At 36.7% G+C, this 18,675-nt stretch overlaps 1 protein-coding gene across 8 annotated transcripts in view; it reads left to right on the forward strand.

The window, feature by feature from the left end:
- Akap13 (A-kinase anchoring protein 13) overlaps positions 1–18,675 on the forward strand; it is a 236,686-nt gene that overhangs the window by 44,400 nt on the left and 173,611 nt on the right. For all 8 annotated transcript variants that reach the window (XM_010621018.1, XM_010621021.1, XM_010621019.1 and 5 more), the window contains exon 4: positions 8,245–8,428. In XM_010621018.1, the coding sequence (XP_010619320.1) occupies positions 8,245–8,428 (184 nt within the window). The remainder of the gene's footprint in view (positions 1–8,244; positions 8,429–18,675) is intronic.

The following is an 18,675-nucleotide window of genomic DNA, read 5'->3' on the forward strand; positions in this document are numbered from 1 at the left end:
CACAATCAGATACCAACACAGACTCGAACAGGTAAATATGAAGAAAATGTGGACCATGAAATCTAATCCAAGAAGCAAACACTCTCTTTTTTCCTTATTATATAGTGTCCTAGAGACTTCTGTATTGCTATGATCTCAAGATCTGAATATTTGTCATTCAGTACCTATTTAGAAACCAAATTATGAGTTCTAATTCCTGTAGCTCCTGTTATTTGTATAATCATATGCAAATGATAATCTGGCTGTTGAATTAGGAGTCCTAATTCCTGTAGCTCCTGTTATTTCTATATTGATATACAAGTGATTGTCTGGCTGTATTTACAAATCATATCAAGGTGGAACAGCATTAGTTATTTGAGGAGCTTATGGAATTTCTATGCTTTTGTTTTGCTTGGTTTAAAGGGGGCTCAAGACTTAACTGGTGGAAAAAGCAGAGGTCCAAGAAACTCTGGGTATATCACTTTCCTTCTCTGGGTTTTAGCCTCACTGTCTTTAATAGAAGCTGGGAAAGTTTGAATTTTTTTGTATTTTCAGTACACTCCTAGTTTCTGCTATACAAAATTGCTCAAGTAGTGCTAGCAAAGGTTGAACCAACTGTGACCACTTTTGTGAAATACACAAATTTAAACTGTAATGTGCAAATTAAAACCATAATATGTTTATCTTTACACACTAGCTTGGCTAAGATTAAAAAGCACCAAGTGCTGGCAAGAATGCAGAACAACATCTTACACGTTGCTGATGGGAATGCATAGTGGTATAGCTAGTCTGGAGGAGTTCCACAGTTTCCACTTTGAGTATTTATCCTAGAGAAATGAAAATTCATATTCACCAAAAAAATCTGTGTGCAAATTTGTCTATAATCATCAACATGGAAACAACCTAAAGCCCCATTGGAGGAAATATATGAACAAAAATAACCATATTATGGAATACTAGACTCAACAACTTGGATGCATTTAATATTGATTGTGTAAAATCAGAGTTTGTAAAGGTTATGTACTATATGGTTCCATTTATTTGATATTCTAGAAAAGGCCCAGATCAGTAGCTGCCAGGAACTGGGAGTGGGGGAAAAGTCTGGCTGCAAAGGAGACTCTTGTACATTCTTTGGCGGTGTTGGAATTAATTTGGTGTCTTGTTAGTGTTAATGGCTGTAAGAATTTATGCATCTGTTAAGATACACAGGACTGTGTACCTGCCAGAAGTGAACTGTATTGTATATGAATTTGAAATAATAACTGATAAAAGTATTGGAACGAATTTGGCATATATTTTGCAAGTTGAAAGTTAATCAGTTGGGATCTGGTTTCAAGTGTTAGATTTGCATTCTATAGTTTAGATTATTTTCTTTAGTTGTGGATTAGAATTTATCAAGACTGGATATAATCAGGGAAGAGTAAAGCTATGTTTACAATTGAGGGTTCAAATATGGAATATTCTGTTCACGCCACTTACTTTAAAAAAGATATTTAAAGGAAAAACTGTGAAGTAAGCTTGGTGCCTAGAATAACAGTACAGATAACTAGAATACCTTGTTAGCTAAGAGAACTACTTGCTTTTTTTTTTTGGTACTTGTACATAAAAACAATTTTTTTTGAGAAGTATTTGTTTTGGAAAGCTAGAATGTTTATGGGCTTTCATCCTACTACTTACACACACACACACACACACACACACACACACACACCCCCACAGGTGCCTACTGGCAAACATTTATGTTTGGAAAGCTAGAATGTTTACGGGCTTTCATCCTACTACTTACACACACACACACACACACACACACACACAGATAGAGGTGCCTACTGGCAAACATTTATGTGTGGTAAATTTTACAGTGTCCCTGAACTTCAAGAGTGAACATGAAGCTAAGAAGTCTTGCTTTAGATTTGATATTTTAAAATAGCAAAAGTACAGGCATTTTATCAAGTTCCATTGCAACATTTGTGGAAAATATTACATCACTGTTACTCAGTTTCCTCTTCTATAAAATAGAAGAAAGTATAGTGCTAGTTTGCAAACCAGTCATTTCAAAAATAATATGATATCTGGTAAACTTTTAGAAGCACAAAACATTGGTAAAGCTATGACAAGGGATGGTGATACATTCCGTGAAGGAAGACAGGCTAGGTCTAAAAGGAAGACTCTGCAAAGGAGAACAAGGTGGCCTTTCTTATATTGTTACTGGTTGTTCAAGGAATCCTCAGTTTAGGCTTGAGGACTCCTTAGTATGCATCTCAGGTTAGGGTGTTCATCTATTTTAGTTTCTCCACGTATTTCCTAATCCCTATTTGTATGAGGAATCCACTACACTGTTCTTTTTGACACAGCCCTGCCTTAAATAAAGGTAATGAGGATTTATCTGGGCAAAGGGTGAGTGGTGAGACAAAAAGACTTTCTCCTTTTCTGAGTTTCCAGCTCTCACTTAGTTTTCTCAGTTCTTTAGTGCTCCAGCAGTTAGTGAGAATGGTGAATTGGTTGGATTTTCCCTAACAGACTGGTGTATAGTAGAGATCAGGTTAGCTCTCAGGTAGCTTAGAGTGGGCACGTTAAAGACTTGCTGTAGAGAAAGCATCTGGAGAAACATCTTGGGTGGAATTTTCATTCTTATGTAGTCATGGTTTGTATAAGAAAGTTAAAATATATGATCCTCTTTGGGGGTGGGGATCCTTCCCACAAAGAGAAATTTAGATTGGGTGGTGAAAGGACAGGTTTAAGAAAGATTGCACTAAAAACTGTCTGTATGTATCTTATGTATCTGATTTTGGTTGTAGGTCCTTAGATTTAATCATTTGATAATTTAGTTCCCAGTGTTTGATAGTTTCACATGGAGATTTTTCCTTAAGTGTACTAGTGTTTGTATATTTTTTCATTCCTCTGTGTGTGTGTGTGTGTGTGTGTGTGTGTGTGTGTATCATTCCTGCTAAAGAAGAAAATAATAACATATGAAAAGACTTCATGAAATTTTTTTCTTGGCAAAGGATTATTAACCATTGACTCTTACGGTTAGCAGTGGCCTAGCAGCTGCAGGGCTACAAATCTAAAGGTTACCTCTTAAAACTTGGTTTTGTCAGAGTCAGAAGTCTCTTTATTCTTTTCTGTTATACTTTGATTTTTCCAGCATATACATTTTTATTAGGGCATATTTTATAAAATTCTGGGTTTCCTTGTGGAATTTTCATAAACCCATATAATATACTTTGCCCCCCATTTGCCCTCCACTGTACTGTATACACCCCCATACCCACCTCTCATTCCTTTCCTCTTATCTAATAGTCTCCCTTATACTTTGTCCTCTTTCTCCTTTTCTTTCCTCCCCTTCCCCATTTCTCCCCCTCTTCCTTCCTTTCTTCTTCCCTCCTTTCCATCCATCCATCAGTCTTTTGTTCGTTTGTTCATTCATGCTTTCTCTTCCAGTTTGGGGATTGAATCCAGAGCCTTGGGCTTGCCTTCAACTGAGTTGTTCCCCCCTCCCTTTTAAAAATTGTTTTATTTTGAGATAAGGTCTTGCTGAGTTTTCCAAGCTGGGATGGAACTTGCAGTGTTACTTTATTAGCCTTCTAAGTAGCTGAGATTACTGCTGCCTGCCTGCCTGCCTTTGATCCTGTATGTTAGGGAGAATTTGTAATACTTGTCTGAGTCTGGCTTATTTTGCTAACATGACAATCTCCAGTCCAATTCATTTTCCTGCAAATAACATAATGTTAATATTATTTCTTATGATTGAATGATACTCCATTATATATTGTCTCATTTTTCTCACACTACCCTGTTAACAATATTTTCCTTTCACCTGTAATATGCAAAGTCCTACATCATGTGTGACTTCAGGTTTAAGAGGCAGTAGAGAATAGTAGAAAGAAAGTTGATTTTGGAATCTCAAGTTCAAAAAGAACTCTGAGAAGAGCTTACTGCATAGATTGATGGGGAAGGAAAATACTGCAAGCAAACTGATTATTTACATCATTGATGTTTTGTTTAGTTGGAGAATCTGACAGTTTGAAAAAGATACAACCCTCTAGCAGGCTCATCATTGTTAAATGCTTTAAAGGCATATAATTTCCTTACAGATGGGGGGGTGTATGTGGGAGGTTGTATCCTGCATATAAGTAATTTAAGACATTATATATTTATGTTTTCTGTGGGTAGAAGCTAGGCCTTTGTAGAGATCTTTCCAGTTAATTTAAACAGGAAAACCAACCATTATGTGTCCTATGAAATACTGTGGTAGGACAAAGGAAAGAGAAAATTATCCTAAGTATTTAGAAGATCATTTTCATTTGTTCTTCAAAAGATTGAAGAAGTCAGGTCTATAATGAAATTAGAGAAGAGAAAAACAGGTTCAGTCAGAGTTCAATTAGACAAGTCAAACATAGGAAAAATAAATGTCTTAAGGTTAACATGGTTTTCTCCATTGTGGAGGTTGGCTAAGTAAGTTTGAAATGTATGGGGCAGGAATGGGAAGATCATGAGCAAAGCCAAACCTACCAAAGCTCAGATGGTGAGGAAGAAGAAATCCTGTGCAGGATTGAAACTCCTTAGGCACAGGCTATGGCTATGGCTCTCCTCCACAGGTGAAATTGCTACTCTCCAGGGGAAAGCTAAGCCCTGCCATTTTATTTATATATGTGTGTGTGTGTGTGTGTGTGTGTGTGTGTGTGTGTGTGTGTGTGTGTGTACGTATATATCTATTTTTTTTTTTAGCTCTACATTTTATAGTCTTTCACCTGATTCAGTGAGGGCTTACCCATATTATTCAGGATACACCGCCCTTACAAAGCCAGCTGATAAGGAACTTTAATTATGTCTACAGAAGAAGCCAAGGAGGTAAAGATGGAAAGGTTGATGGAAATGTGGTTGGGACATACAAAAATTCCACAGCAGAAGTTTTAAGTACATAGTAGGATCAAAGACCCAGTTAATATGATCTAAAAACAAAGTTCATTAACTCAGGAAAAGATCAGGAACCATGAGAGAAAATATAGAATGACTAGAGATGGTTATGGTACTCTGCAGTTTAAACTGAGACAGAACAAACAAAAGTAATGTGGAACATGTAGTAATGTTTACTTAAAATGCTTATGCTGTTAAGAAAAGATTAATCAGAAGAAACTCCATTTATGTATTCATTTGTTTTTGTACCTTGGCCTCTTCTTGAGACCTATTTCATATGATTTCTGTGAAGTTCAAATTAAAATAAGTGAAAAATGAACAGGAGAACATATAAATAGACTGGAATATATACACAGGATGAGCTACTACTTAACAATAAAAAGGAATACACTACTGATACATAGTATTATGAATAAATCTCAGACATGATAAATGAAGGAAGCCTTACCCAAGAGGATCTATTGTATAATTCCATTTCAATGAGCTTTCAGAATAGGCAAAACCACTCTATCGTGAAAAATTCAGAACAGTTGTTAACTCTAGAAATGAGATGGTTCAACTAGGAAGGGGCATAAAGCAACTTCCTTGGTGGTGATAATGTTCTATATTTTGATTAGTGTTTAAAACCAGTATATGCACTTGTCAGAATTTATCAAATAGTATACTATTTTTGTAACACTCTTTATAAATCACCTAAAACTATAACCATGTATTGAACTCTAGTTAATCATATAATACTGATGCCAGGTACGCTCTTGTCCTCCAGCGTACTTTGAAATGCATACAAATAAGATGGATTGACAAAAATATACAGGAGATAATAGTTGGAACCAGGCATGTTGGCACATGCCTGTAATCCAGCATTTGGGAGGATGAAGCAGGAGGGTTGTTGGGAGTTCAGTGAAGTACATAGCAAGACCCTCAAAAAAAAAAAACAAAAAAAAAACGTACCTCCAGAAGGCTAGCTGAATAGATAATGTGATAAAACAAATATAGCAAAACATTAATTGTAGGACCTAGGCCTGTATTTGGTTATTTGTTATATAGTTCTTTTTATTTATATATACATTTGAAATAGTAAATTAAGAGTAAACTTAAAAGGCTGCTTTTAAAACCACACCATTAACTTGCTTTTGTATATGAATCTGTGGAGACAGCATGGAGTTATGGAAAGACTATGACATTTAGATAGAGAATTTTCAAATTCTCATTCAGACTCTGGGTAGATTATTCTATGAACCTGTGTTTATTTGCAAAATGAAGATAATGAATTCTCATAGGGTTATTGTAAAGACCAAAGGGAAAAGGTTGAGATAAACTACATAGCCCACTAGGTGGACTGTGTAGCAGGCTCTCCTGTTGTATTACTTTTCTTCTCTTGTCTGCAGAAACAGTCAACCTGTAGTCAGGGATGGCACCTACTGCTAAGGACTTCAGCATTAGATGGAGAGTGGGAGATGGGGCATGGGGAGGGGTATAGTGCAGGAATCAAGGTGTGATGTTCTAAGCAGGTATGTAGTCTTATTGTTGGAACTGTATTAATAAACATGAAGCTGACTCAGAACAAATAAGGGGCCAAAGGGAGGAGGAGCAAAGGGAATGCTTCTTTAAGGAGGCATCACTCAGTAAGTCTGTAATTAACTAGTCCTGAAAAAAATCACATACCTATATTTCCTCTTTAGTTTTTGTTAATGATGTCAGAATGCTTATAAGCACAAGTTAGATGATGATATTTGATCTTTTGTGAGTGAGTGTTCTTTCTGCCCTTTTTTCTTTCCTTGCCACCTTCTCATAGGTGTTATTAAAATTTGTACCTGTACACACATTATCATTTCTCCTGGGGTATTGATTTCTGTTTTGTTTTTGTGCTCCTGAGATTCAAGCCCAGGGTCTTGTGCATGCTTGGCATGTGTTGTATCAGTGAGCTGCATCCCTAGCCCCTGGGGTATGATTTCATTCCCGCTTTATGCCTCTGCTTGAACTTTCTATAAATTCTAAATAGTCCTGTAGGGAAAATATAAAATATGAAAGGTCAGTTTAGTTTCCCAGGAAATTGACCTTGAAAATAAGGAAACTGCACCAATGTACCGGTAACATGAAAATAGTGAAGTTCAGTGTAAAATCACAGCTTCAAAGATGTGTTCATTTCTGTTTGACATTCACACAGAGAAGCACCTGGAGATGTCAAAGTCGGGAAACACTGGTCTCCAAGAAGTCTGCTTGGTGAAGAAGTTGAGACCTGAGGGAAACCATGAAGAATGAGAAATGAAAGCTAGGCAGAGAAGTCAGGCACACCTCTTGGAATTGGGTTGTGGGGTCACATCCAGCAGCCCTTAGAGACCTTGGTTCTTATCCTCTCAGGTTAGGCTCAAGAGGATGGCTGAGGAAGAAAGTGTGTTACTGGTGAGCCTAAAATGTAATTTGAAGTCCAGGAGGATAGGACAGAGAGCAGAGAAAGGGAAAAGAACTGACCTTAATGAGTACCAACAACAGCCAGTCATTAGGCTAGGATTTCACTTATCTCCCTTAACTTGTTACAGCTCTTAGTGACATGATGGTATCCAACTCTGGGTACAAAGAAAGCGAAGCCTTGGCAGATGAATCTTGCCAGCTCATACAAATGGTAAATAACAAGTTTGCACCCAGATTCGCCTGACTTCAGAGCCCTTCCTCATTCCACTGCTTTCAGAGTGACTCATATACCAAGGAGGAGCCTTCATTTCAAGTGAAATAAGCTTAAGCATATTTCCTTTGTAAAGTTATTAGTGTATTTATTGTCTTAAGAGTCAGTCTTTTTTATTATGGTTGAAGATGCATTTCCTTTTCTCATCGAACATGCAAACAAAGGCTGGAAGTGCCAGCAGTTTGATATGTCCTTCATATGGAGGAATAAAAGACCTGTGTGTACTTAACAAGTAGAACCTGTTTTTGGTGTTTAACCGGCCGACTCCTGAAGTAATTTTACCCTTCATAATACACTCATCTAAGTCCTAACAACTGTTCCGTTTGGGTCCCCATTTTTCAGGGCTGCATTCACTTTTTTTTTTAAAGAGGAAAATAACATATGGAGTCACCTTTATAAACTTCCTCGTGATGCTGAACAAATGTTAAGTCACAATACAGAAATGGCTTCCCTTCTGTATGACTGTCTGCTACTGAAGATTGTGGTTCCCTTTTATTTTTCTAATTTTGTTTTTGTCTTTCAGAGGTAATTATAATTGGCCATGATAAAGTTGTAGCCTACTTCAGGATCAGAGGCACTTGGAGGCAGAGGTGCTTATCTAACTTGCCTTTTGTTGTCATTGTTGCTGTGCTCTTACTTATTTCCACCTTCTCCTTCGTTTACAGATGGTGGTCCCCGGGAGACATTGATGCATTTTGCTGTGCGGCTGGGACTGCTGCGGTTGACCTGGTTCCTATTACAGAAACCTGGTGGCCGTGGAGCTCTGAGCGTCCACAACCAGGAAGGGGCTACACCTGTGAGCTTGGCTTTGGAGCGAGGTTATCACAAACTGCATCAGCTTCTAACTGAGTAAGTGCTCATTCTCCCCATTTCCTTCCTCTTGTTGCCAGCCCCTCCCCCTTATTCATAGTAGTCCCACCCACTTGGCATCTGTGAATTTGCCACAAATTAAAACTTTGGCTCCGAACCTTTTATCTTCTCTTGGAGGTTGGTACATAAGCTTGTTTCTGCTAGTAACCGCTTCATTATCTGAAAGAAAAGTAAGTCAGATTAATCATTTTCTCTCCCCTGCCTCGCTATTTTCACTGTTTCTTCTTACTGAAAATTCAAAATGAGTCTCATCTGTAGTGTATATACATTTTTTTCCTGGTTTCATTCAAGAGGAAACAGTTTTCCTCTGCCATTTATTTTTTCTGATGTTTAAAAGACTTGAAGGAGGTCTTAATTGGAAACCATTATTTTCATATTACAATTGCATAAAGAAAACGTGACAAATGATTGAGTTTTCATTGGAATATACTTTCTGTGAATACAATCAAGAGCAGTAATCAATCAGTAAGAGACTGAATTGTTTTGGAAAGAGGCAGTAGGAAATCCTGTTTGTCTTTGGGTTCAGTTGGTATGCATGCTGACTCTTTGAGGACTTTGGAGGGAGGTTGTTGGAATATTTGAAGAGTTCCTTTTTCTTTTTATAAATGGAGAAATGCAGTACAACTGCTAACACTTTTCTTTGGAATATTTATAAAAGGCAGAAGTTTCAAGAATAGCTTCTGTGGTTTATAGTATATTTTCTATTGATTTTATGGTCATCATCTTTTCCACCACATTATCTGAGCAAGAATAATCTCCCTGAATCTGTGTTCTCTACTGATTTAGGACCACTTATAAACTGAAGCAGTATTCCCAGATTCTAAGATATTTTGCTCATGCCACATTTAATTGACTTGTATTTTATGTTTTATCATTTTTAGATGTATGCAAAGTAATGAAGAAGTTCGCTAAAGAGATATTAGAATGTAGTGCTACTTACATTTATATAGAGGTTTTTTTCTTCTTGATGTGCTAAGTTTGTAGTTTTCCCAGTCCAGTCAGACAGAATGTTCTTTGCAGACACCTCTCTGATGGGTGCTAGAGATACAGGGGTGGTAGGAGGGGTATTCTTCATCTCAAATGAGCATGTGGATACCTGAGCTCCTCTATGAAAGTATTCCAGAGAGCGATATATTCCACTCCTCTGTACTTCCCATCTGGTCAGTGCTTGTATTCATTCTGCTGGTCTTGGGAAAGGAGGTCTTGTTCCAGAAGTTGAATTAACTCACTGTAACTATTGTGAAGTTTAAATAGAGTTCCTCTAAATTGGATTTCATAGCACGGATAGCTGCTGGGAAGCAGAGTTGGTTAAATTAAAGACTGCCATCCAAATGGGGAAATAAAGTGATTACCACAGCTTCATTGTATGCTTGGAAAGGGATGTCACAAGACTTATCGCAGCACACAGTTTTAAGAAAGCTGGAGTATTTTCTTGGAGTTGTTTTTTTTTTTTTTTTTCTTTCTGCCTTTAAAGAAATATTTCTGTTACATGTGGAAAGCCCACTTCTTTATAAAGGAAGAACAATAAGGGAAAACTAATGGGAGAAACCTCCAAGTGCAGGACTTTGATGGGCTAGTAAGAGTACCTTGCATATCCAGCCCTTAACTTGAATTCTAGACTGTTAACTGTTCTGAGCAATTAAAAAGTGATAAGGAGCAAGTTCTATTCATTCTGTCAGTATTGCTGTGATAATAGTGGACTTCTAGAATTTCAACCACAATCCATCAGGAAAGGTGTGGTTTTTTTGCCTACTTGCATGTGTCACATACTATTACATACATACATAAAATTTCTTTTAGGTATATAATTCACAGTTCATTATCCATTTCCAGAACTGTTTTATAACCCAAGCAGAAATTTTGTACCTACCAGGTACTGATCTCCTATTCAGTCTCTTTCCTTAGCCCCTAGTAACTTCTAGTCTACTTTCTTCTCTTAAGAATGTGTTCTAGGTACCTCACATAAGAATCATGTAATATTTGTCCTTCTGTGCCTCACTTTTTAATATAGCTTAATGTTGTCAAGGTTCATCTATGTTGTAGCATATGTCAGAATAATAATGTGTATTTCAAAATTGCTAAAAGTAAACTTTAAATGTTCTAATCACAAAAAAATAAGTAGATGAGACAATAAATGTGAAGTAGCTTGATTTAATTTTTCTACAATTTATCACTACTCAGAACATCACAGTATAGCCCATACATACATAGTTACTGTCAGTTGAAAAGACAAAGCTCACATCCAGAAGATGGAAATAACTTACATGTAAATAACAGATAAACAAGGTTTATATACACAAAACAGAATATTACTCAGCTTTGCAGAGGAGAAAGATCATCTTTATAAAATGAGGAAACAGATCCAGAGAGACAAAGTAATTGGATTAATTAGGTTACAGGATTGGGGACAAAAATAAAAGCCAGGCCAAGAGGCTGTCCAGAGCTCCTTCCACTTCTAGAATTGTTACCAAGGAGCCCATGAATAGACTTCTTGGGGAAGAGGATCTCTATCCCTTTGAAGTTATTGACAATAATTTATAGATGTTTCTGAGTTGAGTTTGTTTTGTGAAATTCCTGATGGGGTTTGTACAAAGTTAAGAATAGCCACATTGTATAGTCTGTCATTTTGATACTTAGTGAAATCATTTGACATAGGATATTTCAACCCCTTTACTAATTTTTTTCCCTTATAAGCTGCCTGCCTTTATCACACCTTGTCAATTAGTATGAAATTGAGGTGTGATTATATACATTTTAAATTTACTAAATAACTATTTAGATCCTACTTTTCACTGAAAACAGTGAGGTTCACCCCTTTTCTAGTCCTCTCAAAATATATTCAATTCCTTGCTTTATTACTTATTTAAACTTGGCAGTGTAAAGAGGCATTGTACTTGGTAGAGCTGTAAGAGACCCTTGTAGTCAGGCTCCACTACTCACCTGCCCAGTGTGCAATGCAGGCCTGAGAAGAAGAATACACTAGGACACAGAACTAAGAGAGAGAAAGTGGGGTGCCAGGACGACCAATGCCAGTGCAACCAACAAAGGCCCAGGACAGTCCTACGTACTTGACTTTTATTGGCAATCAATTGGGGTAAAGGTGATGTGTGGTTTCTATGGACATTAATGTAAACAAGGCTCATAAAGGACAAGACAAAGAATTCTCAAATTAGGAGCAGAATAGACAAAACACATGATTGTAATTGGAATATTGTCCTTCTAGCCTGAAGGTTTTGGTTGTGGGAACAGAATTTGGGTGCCAGTTACTCTGACCTCAGCAAGTAAGCTTCAGCCATACTCACTTCTGTAAAAAATCCACTTGTGGGGTTAACACTTCACAGCCTGCTTTGGGCACAATCAGTATTGCAGTCCTCTGCATAGAGCCTGAATTATTTTGTATTTTCTGTATGTAGGCACATTTTAATTGACAGTTCATTTTGACAAACTGAATTTTACTTCTTTGTGTGAAAATAGTGATTAGCCATTTTTAGAGGTAGAACGATTCTCTAAATGAGACCCATGTGTTTAGAACCAGACAGAAGAACCACTCAGGACATATATTTGGCAGTTTCTCTTTATAAAGCCTGTGACTGTTGAATTACACTTAGAGTTTTTTTGTTTGTTTGTTTGGTACCGGGGATTGAACTTGGGTCGTTGCGCTTGCGAGGCAGGTGGCAGAATCACTGAGCTAAATCCCTGGCCCAAATTTCACTTAGTATAGTCACAGGAGGAAGACATTTTATTGACTTGCTGATTTTATTTTAGCTTATATATTTCTTTTTCAGTAGTGGGGATCAAATTCAGGACCTTGCTCTTGCAAGGCAGGCACGGCACCACTTAGCTAAATCCCCAGCCCAATTTTAGCTTATATTTTGATTGTACATTATGAATATGAATGTATTTGAGATTTAAAAATTCACCTTAAGTAAAATATTACCAATCTTGCTGGAAATTTTGGTTCAGAAAATTGCACCTACCCCTACTTAAGGTAGATACTTAGTCTATCTTCCCTGATTTGAAGATTTTCCCTCTGAAGGTCTCCTAACTTATTAGTGATGGATAGATTAGCGACAGAACTCTTAGTCTTCAGATTCTTGGTTTAATGAATGTGAGAAAGTGTCAGCTTTGGAAGAGTGTGGAATCAGATTCATCTAAGAAGAGAATGTTAGACAGAACCAGATGCTATCAGGCCCAGCTTACATACCACACATTAAAAAAAAGAAGAAATTTCAGAACCTGGATGCTCATATTGGAAGGGAGGGGCTGAAAGTAAGCAGCACCTCCAGAAAGTGGCTAATTGTGGAAATATAGAGGTCAAACCTAAATTTGTGTTTTGGTTTTGGCATTTTTTAGCTGTATTGTTTCAGATATATTGAGCAACTTCCATTTCTTAACTCTTGATTTCTTCATCTGGTACCCATCTCGTGAAATGACCAGGCTCCTGGTATTTGTAATGTGGAAAAATCAGAGCTTATACTGATTGTGCTTATTCTGTGAGCAAGTAAAAGGGATATAAATACTTGAGTTTGAAGAGAGAATAGCATGGTGACATTGCTTAGAGGTGAAGAGCTTTAATTAAAATCTAAGCTTCCTCAGTAGCTCATGTGACTAGCCTCATGTTTCTCATCTTTTACGAGTGATGCTGTTCTGTCTACACAAGATTAGAATTAAGTGAAGTTTGTACAGATGTTTAAACTATGGTGATCTATTTGAAAGTTTCTTATAAATACATAGTAATAGCATCAATAAAAGTAAGTTCACTGATCAATTAAACTTAAATTTTAGTTGACTGGTCTACCTGGAGTATCTTTTGGGGGGTGTTGAGACAGGGTCTCACTATGTAGTTGAGACTGACCTGGAACTTACTATGTAGCCCAGGCTGGTCTTGAACTCACAGCGATCCTCCTGCCTCAGCCTCTCTTGTGCTGGAATTACAGGCATGTGCCACCATGCCCGGCTCCTAGAGTATCTTTTTAATAGTATTGTAGTTTTCTATGGTAGTTGCTAATTAAAGTTCATAGAGTATTGGGAGAATCAGACTTAGAGCAGGTGGTTTTGAATGCAGGGGTTACTTCTGTGAATTATTTTGGCTTAATACATGCCTGAAGGTGATTGAACAGGGATTCTAGATGAATCATTTTCAGTGTTGCTACCTTTAGAAGAAGAGATTAAGAAAGAATCATTTTCAATGTTGCTACTCTTAGAAGATTTCTTTCAGTATCACTTCAACACATCCTTATTTATCAAATGCCTATACTGCACTAGAAATCATAGTTGGGATATTACAGATACTATTTTATTTCAGTCTTATAATGATCTTCCTGAAGTTGATATTATTTATGTTTTATGGATAAAATATGGAGACTCAAGAGAACTAAGTAACTAGCCCAAGGCTTATGTAGAATATAGTAGAGGTACTATTCCGCAGACATTGTGGAATTCCACGGCCCATATTCTTCCCTATACAAAAATTTGTCAGAGGGGAGAAAGAGATTAAGGAATACTGGAATACAAGATGAAATAGCAATTAATTATGAAATGGTTATTTGCTTTCCATTTAGCTCTAGTTTCTGTCTTTCCTGAGGAAAACAAAGTCCTAGCTGTAGCAACTTTACATTTACCCATCATGTGTTTTTTTTTTTTTTTAAAGCCAGGGTCTTGCTATATAACTCAAGCTCACCTTGTACTCACTGTGTAGCAGCCTAGGCTTGCCTCGAACGCATGGCAATCCACTTGCCTCAGTCCCTCCTGAATGCTGGGATTGTGAGTGTGCACCACAATGTCCAGCATGCAAAGTATGGTTGGTTATCCTCAAGCTGTTATTTTATATTTAAATTTAAATTTTCATGACAGTGATGAGTGGGTTAGGTAAGTATTACTATCTCTTTTGTAGTTGAGGAAACTGAAGGAAGTGAATGAACTTTTTTGCTCAAGGTTGCAAGGCCATAGTGTAACAGAACCAAGCTTAGGCCCAATCCACTGATCTGTCCAAATTGAGACAACATGTGAATTTTCAGAAAAAGTCCTAACCTGGCAGCAGTAGGTTAGGCAGCACAGTCATGATTTACTATAGTAGGCAATATTGGCTCCTCTCAGGGTTTATGCCTGTAAGTTCTCAAGTGTTTTTGAAATGCTTACACATGAAACTTGGATTCAGGGTCAGGTGGTAGAATAACTACTCCAGTGTACATATTTCACAGTAGAACCAAGTACTGCTTTGCAAGATGTTCTGTCAACATCTTGATTGCTTTTTTAGCCTCCTCTTCAAGTACTTGATAGTAGGCCCTTGGTAGCTTGTCTGGTACACAAGTTTGGAGCCTTTGTTCTTGCTTTTGAGGGGAAAGGATAAAATAAATATACAAACTTACCACTCAAAATAATGGCCAAAGAGCAGGATTTGGAACAGCTTGATATATTTCTGGCTGAAGTTCAGTGTGTCTATTTATCTCATCTCCTGGTCACTGCAACCTGGGTTTTGATAAAGAGGAAGTAGTAGATCTGGAGAGAAGCTAGATAGGAGGAGGATATTAACATTTATTAGATATGAAGATCTCCTTTGTATTTATGCACAGTGCTGCTTTGGTGATTTTACATGTATTTTCATTTAAAACCTCCCCACAGACCTGTAAAGTATAGTTAGTACAGTATGCTACTGTACAGAGAACATAGACCCAAAGGAGTAAAAAAGCTCCCTGAGGCCATATAGTTGGTAAGTCACCATTATTCACAAGCCTATCTAAAGGTGGTTTTCAGGCTTTTGTTTAAAAGCATATTTGGTAGCATTATCAGTCTTGTGACTAATTTAATTATGAAAATTTATAGATCTGGTTTTCAGTGCCTTTTTTCTTTTTTTAAATTTTAGACTGAACAGCTTTAAGAATTTTTGGCATTGCATATTTTTAAAGCCATTTCACTGGTGCTCTTAAGATCACTGTCCGGCAACACGCTATAAAATTGTAAAAGGCACTTTCTGAGGATGCTATTTATTTATATAACAGTAACACTAGCTACCATTTATAATGCTTGTGCTAGACATTTTGCATAAATTCTCATATCCTCTCCCAACCTTTTGGGGATGAAAATACACTCATTTCACAAGGAAATAGCCAAAGTTGGTAAGTGATGAAACAATAATTTGAACAGTTCCAAAGCCCATGAACTTTTATATTGTGTTGGACTTCTCTAAGAAGATAGATATAAGAAGTTGTATGGAATCACAAAGCCTTTTCAAGCATCGTGTATTTTTTTTTTTTTATTGAGTTTATTGGTACATTTTAGGTATACAGTACAGTTACATTCATTATTGGGATCTTGTGCCTTTATATGACAGGTCTTGGTTCTCATTTTTTCCCCTTATCCTCGACCTCCCTTCACCCCCTCCCCCCCTTCCCATTTACAAACACTTTATTTCCAGTTTTTCATTTTCTCATATTTTTTTTCTTTTCCCTTATTACCTTTTCCCTACCCTTCTCACTTTATATACACTTTTTTCCCTCTGCTGTGTGAAAGCGGAAGGCCTGAGCATGTATTCATTCTCTGTTGCCATGTAACATTTACACCTCAGATGTTTCTTTAGAGTTGTGAGATTTACAGCTTAATCTGTGGGAACAAATTCTCTATGGCAGCAGCATGTGCTTTTGAAAACACTGTTTCTGAGTCTGCTGTAGACTTGAATGGGAGAAAATACTGACTTGGAGTATGAGTCTTGATAGGTGTATGCGAGAAAAGGAGAGAGCTGCTGACATGTCTGTTCTATAAAAAAGTCAACCTTTAGTAACTGCACATTTTTTATATTTGGTCAGTTTTGAACATTGCATAAAGGCATAATAATAGAATAACTTGAAAGTTTTACTGGAACTTATTATTAGCAGAGGTAGAAGGAATCCTTAAGAAAACAAAGTAGAGGGCCGCGGATTTAGCTCAGCGGTTCAGTGGCCTGCCTTGCAAGCTCAAGGACCTGAGTTCAATCCCTGATACCCCCCCCAAAAAAAGATAGAAAACAAAGTAGATGCATTGAATGAACATTTTTGATAAAGTCAATATTTGGCCAATGTGGAATAGCACCAGCATAGAATGAAGTTGTGCATTAAAAGAATAGATATTATAATACATAATCTTGTATGTTAACAGTAAATATTTGTGTTATAAGTTTGACCTTATAATTAATTGTAAGACAATAATTATTATTGTTTTCAGTTTTTTTGAGACAGAGTCTTGCTATATAATTCAGGCTGGCCTTGAACTCACTATGTAGCCTAGGCTGGCCTCAAACTTATGGCGATCCTTCTACCTCCTCCTCCTGAGTGCTGGGATTACAGGTGTGTGCCACTACACCTGGCAATAATTTTTGAGCATTACTGAGTTTGATTGTTACTGGAAGCATTATACTCCTTATGCATATACTCTCTCTCGCACCATCACACCACATTCTTTCTCATGGTACATTGATAATATCCCTGAGATGTTCTACTATAGACAGTTATGATTCAGGTTAGTTTTTAGTAGTGTGCATTCTAAAAGGAATTTATATTAGGATTCTCAGTTTGGCAGATCAAAGAAATCCTTTAGCTGCTGAAATTGGTTAGCATTGTATAAGAATTATTTTGAGACGATTTAAAAAGGATGTTTAGTATGCAAAGGCAAGTGTAAAGATTTGTATTCATAAAGTTGCTTTTTGTTTTTGAGGTAGTAGGGATTAAACCAGGGAGCACCGAGTTATATCTCTACCCCCCCACCTTTTCTTTTGAGACAGGTTCTCAGTAAGTTTGTTTCCCAGCCTGGGTTTGGACTTGAGATCCTCCTGTGTGCAGCACTGCTCACAGTTTGAAGTATTCTTATTAATCTCTTTTGACATTGATTGATTAAAGCAAAATATATTTGGGCATGCAGTTTTTTTCTAACACTTTTATATTGGAATTAAGGATAACTATCATAATTACTGTATACAATTTTGACCACTTTTCCTTCTTATAGAATAAAGTGTGACATATTTTTAGAAATTATTCAGCTTAGTTTTCTATGAATGCTAGCATTAGAGATTTTATGATGTAATCCCTATAAACCTTCCATGTATTTTAATTTTATAAACTTTGTTGAATTGTAAAAGATAAAATATTATTCCTAAAGTTATCTAGCTAGTGTGTTCTGCCAGTATTGATATTGTCAAACTAGTTGTTTAATCATTGAAAACTTTGTTTTTCCATGTAATGGTAACTGTTTTCACAGTCACTTATTATTGTATGTACTATTATAGTTTATTCACACCAGAGAAACTATTCGGTATTTACACATGTGACTTATTTATTTCACTTAGGAGTATATCCTCAGTATGTATTCATTTTCCTATGAATGAATCTAATTTCTCATTCTTTATGTCTGAGTAATATTCCATTTTATAGAAAAACCACATCTTCTTTATCCATTCTCCAACTGATGGGCAAATGGGCTCTTTCTAAGTTTTAGCTATTACAAACTGTGCTGTCTTAAACATAAGTGCGCGTATATCATTGTGATATAATTATTTTAATTCTTTTGGAAAGATACCCAGCAGAGGGATGGCTGGGTCAAATGAGTCACTTATTATTGTAATGCTTTATTCTTATAATGTGTATTTTATGCCATATCTGACTAGTTGAATTCTGCATTTAAAATATGCAGGTGTGGTGGTGCACAACTGTAATTCCAGCACCCTATGGGGCTTGCAGGAGAATAGCAAGCTTGAGCCCAGTCTGAGCAACTTAGTGAAATTATTGAGACCTTTTTTCAAAAGTAAAATAATAATAATAATAATAATAATAATAATAATAATAATAATAATAATAATGATGATGATGATAATAATAAGGCCAGGTGTGGCAGTGTACATTCTGGCACTCTGGAGGCTGAGGTTCAAGGCCAGCCTGAACTATGTAGTGAGGTCCAGTTTTTGGCTTTCTGTTTCCTGGTCAGCCTTGCCTCACAGTTGTAACCCATCCTTTGAAACAGCATGGTATTAAGTCCTATTTTTTGCTCAGATTTTTTTTGTGGAGAGGTAAATAGTGCTATATGAGGGCCAGTTGCTGGACACAGGTACTTTCAAGATAATACCCAAACAAAATCCCTTTTTGTTTTCACATGTAATGCTCAGAACATGGCTTCTGCTTTTCTTCGTTGGAATCACATCAGGCCAATAGTATATACATAGAGATGGTTTGTTGTACATTGTAGAGGTTCAAACACTGAGGTAA

Source organism: Fukomys damarensis, unplaced genomic scaffold (genome assembly GCF_012274545.1).
Source record: "Fukomys damarensis isolate Sample0158 unplaced genomic scaffold, DMR_v1.0_HiC HiC_scaffold_7, whole genome shotgun sequence".
NCBI classification, from domain to species: Eukaryota; Metazoa; Chordata; class Mammalia; order Rodentia; family Bathyergidae; genus Fukomys; species Fukomys damarensis.